The sequence below is a fragment of the Gouania willdenowi genome, chromosome 5 (assembly GCF_900634775.1).
Source record: "Gouania willdenowi chromosome 5, fGouWil2.1, whole genome shotgun sequence".
Taxonomy (NCBI): Eukaryota; Metazoa; Chordata; class Actinopteri; order Blenniiformes; family Gobiesocidae; genus Gouania; species Gouania willdenowi.
This window is the reverse complement of record NC_041048.1, coordinates 33,175,214-33,185,121: the sequence shown is the minus strand read 5'-3', so window position 1 is coordinate 33,185,121 and position 9,908 is coordinate 33,175,214. Positions and strand designations below refer to the sequence as shown.

At 43.7% G+C, this 9,908-nt stretch overlaps 1 protein-coding gene and 1 pseudogene across 1 annotated transcript; both read left to right on the top strand.

Moving 5' to 3' along the window:
- The first annotated feature begins 2,415 nt into the window (after positions 1 to 2,415).
- LOC114463425 (P2Y purinoceptor 13-like) lies at positions 2,416 to 4,978 on the top strand (annotated as a pseudogene).
- Positions 4,979 to 6,557: 1,579 nt separating this feature from the next.
- On the top strand, positions 6,558 to 9,375 carry LOC114463424 (P2Y purinoceptor 13-like). Its single transcript, XM_028446972.1, is given in 5 exon segments — positions 6,558 to 6,591; positions 8,482 to 8,571; positions 8,574 to 8,658; positions 8,660 to 8,866; positions 8,868 to 9,375. Coding segments are annotated over 5 exon segments (924 nt in total).
- Positions 9,376 to 9,908: the final 533 nt, after the last annotated feature.

Sequence of the window (9,908 nt, the reverse complement as noted above, 5' to 3'; positions counted from 1 at the left end):
TAAAAGAGTCTCATTAGTCCCAGCCTCATCCTTATTATCCTCTCCACTAACCGACACCTCACTCACACATTCAAATATTAAAACCCAAAGAACATGGTGGTTTGTAACATTAATAAAAATAAACGATGAAGTTAGAAACTGCTAAAGTTAGTAGTGTCAGATTAAAACCTTGTGCATGTGTTACTAAAAATGCTGAATAACTCTGTAGTGTTATGTTCATTCCCACTCTGTTCATTTGAATGCCGCTCTGCATAAGTAATGATACATACTGTAGTTCAATGCCCTCTCTATAGTCTATGGTTCAATGAAGCATTCAGGATTCCCCCCGCTGGTGTGTTCAAGTCTTACTTAAAGTGTATGATGTTTCTATCTCTCTCTCTTACCCTCAAGGAGCTAGTATGTTTCCCCAGCAGATATTTTTGCTCCTCAAAAAATATAAAAACAAACATCAGTGTGCTGTGGCCAGTCATGTTCCGAGCATACCGAATGAAACGGATTGACCTCTGATGTCAAAACTGACGTGTTCCGAGGGCAGTCGAATGCAGCATTAGACCAGTGTTTCTCAAATGGGGGTACGTGCACCCCTAAGGGTACACGATGGCACTACAGGAGGTACTTGAGAAAGCGAGAGAGAAGAAAATTAACAAATAAAAGCATTAAAAATATGGGTGTAGCATACTCCCATATACAAAAACAAAGTATATGCTAAATGCTAAGCCCTGCATAAAATCCTAAACATGTGCATAAGTTCCGACAAACATCACAAAACCCAACAAACTTTCAACTCTGGCCACACCAAACATTCATGCAGTATTCCCAAACATTCTAAACGTACCTTGTCTACCTCGTCTGGGGGCCTGGGGTGGTGGGGTTCATGGCTTCGGGATGGGAGGGTAGGGCGCTGGGGGTGGCTACTCTTGGGGCGGCGCTTGCGTCCTGGGTTGTTGGGTGGCAGGGTGTTGCTGTGGGTTACTCCGCCGGCCGGTCTGGGTGCCTTGGCCTGGTTCCCTGGGGCGCGCCTTCGCTGAGGGTGCTGCTGTGGGCCGTGTCGCCCCCCCCTCGGGGGCTCATTTGGGGGACCGCAGGGGCCAGCTTGTGTAGCATCGGGGGGGAGGGAAGGGTGAGCTGTGGGGCCTCGCCCGTGCTGGGGCCTCCCCTGGGTCGTGCTGGGTGTGTGTGTGTGGGGATCTCGGGGTGCGCTCCCCCGCCGTCTGCCCGGGCACCGAGCGTCCTTGGGCGGGGTGGGGCTGTTGGCTTGGGGCCCGCTGTCCTCCGGGCTGTGCTGGTGTCGGGGGGTGTGGGGTTGCGGTGGCTGGCTGGGGGTGCTTGGGTTCGCCTGCCTATTGGTCCGTGGTTGGCGGGGTGGCCCTGCTTGGGCGGTTGGTGGCGTCCACTCTCGTTGAGAGGGCCGGGGCCGCCTCCCTGTGGAGGGTGCTATGTCATGGTGTCATGCGGGCCTGTGCTGGCCCTGGTGTGGGCACTTGCCTCTCTCCAGCTCGGTTGCCTCCTGGACCGTTGAGGGATGTGGCTGGTGCCTGGCTGCGCTTGGGGGGGAGGTCCTGCCGTGCTCCGTGTGGCCTGGGGGGGTCTCTGGCTGTGCTGCTCGGCGTGTCCCTGCTCGGTGTGCCATCTACCCTCTCCGGTGGTCCACCATACCAGATAGGCATCCTACATGGACACTTCATGTCACTCACTCCCAGCTGGTCTGGCTTACCCACTTGTTGCGCCACACTCACATACTTCATACATTCACTAAACACACACATTCACTCAGGGGATAGGGGGAATGGAGAGGCACCATAACAGGGTGGTGGGTAGCTTCACACATTTGGTCCTGTCGGGTGGGGGCCCGGATCCTCTGTTGATGGCTGGGCCGCCGTGTAGAGTATACATACATCAGGAGGGTGCAGTCGGGCGTGGCGGGGTGGTGGGTCTCTGGGGGGCATGGTGTTGCTCGAGACTCTCTTTGCGGGGTCTCTCCGGGCAGTGCCGGCCTGGTGGGGCGTGGGGGTGCCCCTTCCCTACGGGTGGGCCTTGGTGCTTGTCTCGTCTCCTGGTTTCCTTGGGGACGCTGGGGTGGGCGCGCTAGAGGGTGCTGGCGTCTAGGGCGGGGTTGCTTGGCGCCCCGGGATGGTGCTCTTTGCTGGTAGGTCGGTCCGGCTATCTGCGGACTGGAGGGTGGGTGGGTTCTGCGCCTCTGGCTGGGGGTTGCTGCTCCGCACCGGTTGTGTACCTGTGAGCCGGGCTCTGCGGTGTGGCTGGGCCCTTTGGTGGTGGTGGTGGTGGGGGCTGTCTGGGGCTCATCGTGCGGGCGGCATCAAGGAAAGGCAATCTGGCGCGCTCTGGGGTGCTCAGTCGGTGCACCTGGGGGCCGGCGGGGCGACTTGCAGAGTTCCCTTGGTATCCTAGGCGGCTATGGGCGTGGTCGTCATCCCTGGGGTCACTGCTCTCGGTGATGCTTCCGTTCCGTGTACTTCTGGCCTGGGGTCCGGCTCCTGCTGGCTCAGGGCCTTCTTCTCATTCGGCGCGGCTCTGGCCGTCTACTGGGCATGGGCCTGGGTGTAGGTGGGTGAGGGGGGCGGGATGCTGGCGGGGGTCCTTGGGGTCAGTGGTGGGATGCGCTGGGTGCTCGGCTGCTTAAAGCTTCCTCAGATGTGTGCGTGGGGGGCGGTGGCTGCTTCTGGGCCTGGGATCTTGGGGGCGTCTGGGGGCTGCTCGGCCGTGGGGGGTGGCCTGGGGCTCCTAGGCCCCCACTCTTTCTGCTGGCCTGGCTACACCTGCGGGCCCGGGGCAGTTCCTGGGTTTGCGGTAGCGTTTTTTTCACATGTACTGGTCTACGATGCACTGGCACGCCTTGGGATGTGGGATAAAACTCATACTGGACTTAACTTTAGACACGCTAATCCCAAATACCTGCTTTAGGTATTACCACTCACTCCTTCCCCCTGTCCACAGCCACCACCATTATAGCTAAGCTTCACACTTGTCACCATACTGGGTTGTTGACACAACATAATAAGCACAATATGTTCTACAACTTCACATCTCACTTTCACTGTAAAATAATCTATTTTTCCCCACCCTTTCCATTTCCTACCTTGAGTCTCTCCTCCCTGCTCCCTTTCCACTATCCCTCCCCCTCCACCTAGGTGTAACACTGCTCTCCCTTTTTATATCCTCCCTATAATAAAAGGTTTCTTACCCTTCCTTAGGGAGGGCTAGTGATGGTCACAATTAAGCAATAAAATAAATCAATTTATTATAACAAAACATGCATTGCTGTCTCATAATGATTGCACTTCTTGTAGTGTTGACCTTTGACAGCATGTGCAGACAACTTAAAAAAAAAAAAAAAAGGGGGCAGCTAAAGATAAAACACTTTTAAAGCCGATCCGTGTTGTATTCTTGTACGTATGTTTCCATCAACATCAAGTTATCTCAAGCATCAAACGGCAAAAAGGAAGTGATGCCGCCAAAATAAAAGCATCAAACATTTAACCGGAAGTTAACTACAACTGATTGTAAAACATAGTAATAAGCACCAAAATAAAACACTTTAAACCTTGTTTACACACAGAAATGTACCTGGGCTTATTTACAATGGGGTTTTATAATTTTTTATTTTTAGTTAAAATTGATAATCATACTAAATATTATCTGTAACTTACAAAACAAGAACAAAAACACACAAATTAAGAGAAAAATATACTGAATAACAAAGAGAACAGACAAACAACAAAATAGACAAAATGACACCAAAAACACATGCACAAAGAGAAAAATAGTTAGTATTACTGGCAACACACAAAACGACAACAAAGACGCACTAAATTAGAGAAAAACCTACAAGATCACTACAAAATACGCACTACAAAAAACTGTGAAAAATACAAAACGACATGAGAAACAACACCAAAAACACACACTAAGTGAGAATGATTTAAATACCTACAACACACAAAAACAACACAAACACATAAGCACACACAAGTAAGAGAGAAATATACTGAAAAACAAAAAGAGAAAATACAAGAATCAATGTATAACAGAATTCTGTATTCATACAAAGGACAGTTTCCCAAGCTGCCAAAAGAATTTTTTTTTTGTATTGGCAGTTTGCAAAGGCAAGGCACATTTATTTGTATAGTGCATTTTATTCACAAGGCAATTCATTGTGCTTTGAATGATTAAAAATAGCATTTTTAAACATTTAGACAGTTTAAAAAACAATAACATCATTACATTCAGCAGTCGCCTTCCTGAGGCCACAGCTGAGTTAAAAGCCTTCAACTGCCATTACATTGACGTGGTTTTCTACAGTTGTCTGTACACTAGCATTGGATTAATGGGTCTCATCAACCTGGACCGCTTCTTCAAAATTGTCGGACCTTGTGGAGAGTTGTTGGGACACGTGGTGTTTAGTATTGTGATGTCCTCCTCGGTTTGGGTTTAATATTTGTTGGGTCCCTATTATGCTATGATAATGACCGACCAGAATCCTGCTAATAACTCTGCTCATTCTTGTATGTCACTTAAAAGTCAGGCTGCCATGACATTTCATGTATTGGTCGTTATATCAACGGAGTCTCTTTTCTGGATTGTCAGCATTCTGATTGTATTTTGCTACATTTGCATCACAGCTAAAGTCCTGCAGTCTTTTAGGAAATCTGGGGGCAGCAACAGTCAAGGACAGAAGAAAACTCAACCACGAGTCTTCCTGATCCTCTTTTTGTTCTTTATATGTTTTTTGCCTCTACAGATTATGTGTATTCCTTTCACACTAGAGAGAAATGCGGGGAAATTTAATATCTGCATCTTAACATGGCTAGAATTACTCCATAAATTAGTCCTTGAGATTTCTACAACTAATGCCTGCTTGGACCGAATTCTCTACATTTACCTTTGTAGGGAATACAGAGACAAAATGTTTAGTATCATTAAAAGTGGAGCTATTTGTGTTGGGCTTTTTTCTAGTTAGAGAAAGAATAATTCCTCAGTATATATTGTATGTGTGTGATGGGCAGGTTTAGTATAGATATCCTTAAACTGTGTTCTACTTCTCTCTAGTGGTCAAAGGATGAATTGTACGGTAGTCAACAATATTTATTTTCATGCTTCCTGTTGATGTTTAGCCCTACACCACTGACTGTAAATGAAAAAGGTCATACTGTATATTGTTTTGTAATGCTGTGATGACGTACCTATTGACACAACATTGCAATGAATAAGTATGTAAATCATCATATTGTCCCCTTTTTTTTCCCAGTTTTGCATGGGTAAAAAAAGTTCAAACAAAAGTTAGTATTTCATATCAAAATGTTAGTGTTTTTGCCTTTAATGAAACCCCAACATAAGTTGAAGGCAATCTGCTAATAATTTAAAAGTAATTGTTATTCTTTCCCAATGTATCGATGACCTCAAAAAGAAAAAGCAAAAACAAATTATTCCCCATCTATTTGTGACCACCCGAGTCAAATGGACTACACAAATGGAAATTAGATCATTTTTAAAGACCTACTGACCTAAATGATCCATTCGCAGTAACAATATTTTGGTAAATGCATAGTTTCTTATGTGTCCATATAATAATGTATACTCCCTGAGCCTTAGCTTAAAGATACAACTAGTGATATCCTTACTGTTAAAAGATGGCCAAATTTTTAAACCACCGAAGGCAAATTGATTTAAAATCTGTGTTCAAACTAAATTAATAATACAATATTTTTCCACTGTATATTTTAACTAATTTGTTCTGCAATAAATATTTTCAAATGCACACAATAGTGGGAAAATGCCAGGGGTGGAAATTAACAAATTACATTTACTCTCATTACTGTAATTGAGTAGCTTTTTTGTGTACTTCTACTTTTTTGAGTACTTTCTAAAATCTGTAATTTTACTTAGGGATGCACCGAAATGAAAATTTGAGGCCGAAGCCGAATAAAATATAAACGCTTGACCAAATACCGAATATTGAATGCGGTTATTCAGTTTTTCACTACTTTTTTTAAATAGTGCATAAATAGACTAGAATACATTTTTAGACATGTTTTTTTAAAGAAACTAAATGTTTATTGAATATTATGACATTTTTTCATATTCCAGTAGCCTTTGCTTTTCAAAAAAGCACAACAAAGTTTTTTATTTATATTAGCCCTTCAAATAAAACAAAACATGCATTCCAAAAAAAAAAGCTAAAGTGCATTAAAGGGGAGGTATGATGAAAAAAATCACTTTCTAATGGTTTTGGTACAGTATAATATAGAATATATATTATACTTTATTACCATATATGTAAATGCAAACTGCACTACTGAACGCCCAAACTGCACTACTTTTTCTGCTGCCGATCCTGTTGGGAGTCACTGCTTAGAGCCACGGACCCAATGTTTACACACATCAGCTGTTAGCACTCCAACAGCTGGAGTGCTACACCAGTCTATGCAGCGAGACCCGGTCTATGCAGCGAGACCCGGTGTAGCGTGAGGAGGAAGCGGTGAGGATGTTTACGAATTCGTGGCTCACAGCTCTAACAACGGACTTGGTTGTGGAATTGGATGGTTTCCAACTTTTACGCGGCGACGGATGACGGTGAGCAATAAGGAGAGAGTCTGGCTGTGTTTGTGTGCGGAAAGGAGGAGCTGCTGCTGCTGGTTCTGCAGTAACGCGCGCACACTTTTCCAACTCAAAATCACTGCAGATTGTTTGACTGCATCATTGCGTCACAAGCTAATATTCGGCCTTGCTTTTTACTCACTAAACCGATAGCTGAATGCTGCTTTTTTTGCAATATTTGGCAGAATATATTCGGTGGCCGAATATTCGGTGAATCCTTACTTTTACTTAAGTAAATTTTGTTTCAAGTAACAGTACTTTGCTACATTTGAAATAAATTACGTTACAGAGTAAAATAAATCATGCACGCGGATGGGAGTCTGCTCCATTTATGCTATTGAACGTACCCTAGAGCTGTTGTTAGGATCAGCCAATAGAATGTGTTTATGTCTATGACCTGCTCTGTTGATTCACATGACGTCACTCACAAGGAAAAGAGATATTATAGAGTACCGAAAATTGTCTTTCACAAAGGTGAGAAATATAAATGCTCATAGAACAATGCCGTAAAAAGTGGATTTTAAACCTACGTCTGCAGTCGGGAGGAGCAGAGTCTGCTAATCTCCGTGTCTGTAGCGACCACTTGGTCAGAGGTTACCGAGCAAACTTTTTTTTTGTGGCTGTGTTTTAATAGCATTAGGTTGTTGTTAAATGCTCATTCACTATTATTTACCTACTTTCTTTCACCCCTGCTGCACACTGTCCACATAAAGCTGAACACCCTAATGCTATTACACTACATAAAGTCATGAAGTACTATTCAGTAGTATTATATATGTATGTGACCAACAAACCTTATGTATCATTGACTGTCTGGCTAACGTTGTCGTTAACTCACTCAGTGCCAGTGACAAGATAACTCGTCATTTGCGATTTTTTCACGGAGATTACTAGAAAACTGACTGGCGGAGGTCCCTCATCAATATCTAAGCTGTAATGTCATGTAGTAACCAACTGGTGCCATAAAGGTGGCAGCGGTGCTCCTTTAGATAAGAGATTATCTTCTGTATTCCCCCCCTACCATTAGCTGAGGGGGAAGAAGCAGGAACGAGTGAGATTAAGGTGCTATGAAGTGATAATGTGATGTGTCCAGCAGCTCACAGCACCACATACAGTACTAACACAGAACATGTATGGACCTGAGTGGATTATTGATAATGTTGCGATCGTGAGATTAAACCATCAACTAACCGAGCCAAAACGGTCATCGCTGCGTGTAGGGAGGAAGAGGATGTTACATCTGTGTGATCGACAGGGGGTGGGTGGGCCTCAACTGTGAGTCAGATAGCAAAATAATAGGTGACATGTAGGTGGTAGCAGCTCACCTTTGGATGCAGAGCTCAGATGGAGAGGACAGAAGTTTACGAGACAGAAATTGGCGCTACGAGAGATGATGTCGATGTTCCCACCAGCGCACACCCGACCAGAACATGTGTGAAACTTTAGTCGACTATTGGTTGCGTGCGACTTAGAACGGCGCGTTTTTGTGCGCCCCTGAAATTTTCTTAATGCCCCCCATTTAATACTGCCTGGCGCCGACTCTGGTCTCCCGTGCGCCTCATCCTCCAGCAGTGCCAAATAAGCCACTGTGCGTCTTTACGCATTGTGTGTGCGTTCCTTTTTAAAACAGCTACAGCTGTTGCAGCCAAATGATCAGCAGTTTTGCATAATGATCATGTGATTTTAATTACAATCATTATTATTATTAATATAAAACTATTTGTAGGTGCGTGCACGTCGCCCTGGGGCATCAGTATCATGTTTTCCTCCGTTTTTTTATTTTACAGGTTTGATGTCATCATTCATGATGTCATCATTCAATCTAGCTCAAGTTTGAACCTGTATGCCATCCCTGCACTCTAATAGCTTTGTTGCTAAATGGTGTGGCAGCCTGGGTGTCTCTGTACCTCAAGTCCACATCCACTTTTGTGATTTACTTAAAAAATCTTGTGGTTACTGTCCTATGGCCTTTCTCATCCCCATCAAAGTTGCAAGTGACTTGCCACGTTCATCGAACCTCTTATTTATTCTTTCATGCCGTTTCTGGCGTCATTTTCTATGACATACTGTACACGTGTATTGCCCTGTTAGGCTTTATCAGTCTGGACCGCTTCTTCAAGATCGTGACTCCGTCCAACATGTTATTTTGTCAGAATGCAGCCTTTGGCAGATTGGTATCCGCCCTGATCTGGGTGATGATATTTGGAATTACAGGGTTGCCCAATATTATTTTAACAAACAAATCACCAGAAGACATGACAGATATCCATGTACCTTAAAACACCAGCAGATCTTGTTTTCCATAAGAAGACTGTGATCTACTTAAGTGTTTTTTTTTTCTGGTTGGTTAGTGTAGTTGTTGTGGTGTGCTACATTTGCATTGCGAGAAAAGTCATCCAGTCATTCAGAAACTCTGGCAGCAACAACAGGGGCAATCAGAAAATTAAACTACAGGTTTTTCTGGTAGTTGTTGTGTTCTTTGTGTCATTTGTTCCATATCACGCAATCAGGATACCATATACTTTTTGTCAAATTAACTTTTCCTCCCATAACTGCTCTTATGTGGTGGGCAACTTTACCAAAGAGTTAAGCCTCTGGCTGGCCACCATTAACATCTGCATGAACACACTGCTTTATAAGTCGAGAGTTCAAAGAGACACTGATGACTATGATGGAGAATGTTTTTGTCTCACTTCAAACAGCCTCAGCAAACAAAGGAAACAGGCCTATATCACACTGAGAAATCTACAGCAGGCATAACAGCACATGCAAAAGCTGCATTACGAAGAGTAACTCTTGCATACCCAAACTAATTAAAATTATGTGCTTCATTAATGTCAACTCTTCTCCTATGCTAAGTATGTCTTGAAAATACAAATTCATGTTGTTTCAACATACACACTGGGTAATTAAATGTTCTCAACATCAGACTTCTTTACGTTCAATTTACCTGAATCTAGATTAAGAAAACACCTGGTTTTTCTGTTTTTGATAACTGAGTTAAAACTCATTGTGTAAATGTTTACTTTCAGGTGTTTTGTTCACTAAAATTAGTCGAGAATTGCATGTAACACAAAGGCTGCACCAACTTCGTGTTTACAGAAAAAAAGTTGTTATTGATCAAAGCATTTGTCTATTTATGTAATCACGCACGGGTTAGCTAAAGCCTGTTAAACAGTAGCAAGAATGTATGTTTTAACTAGATTTGTTCTGATGTGTAAACAATGTATTGCTTCTGCTTCATGATTTGTTAAGAATGCTGCCTAATTTTTGTTGAATAATAAAACATTGTC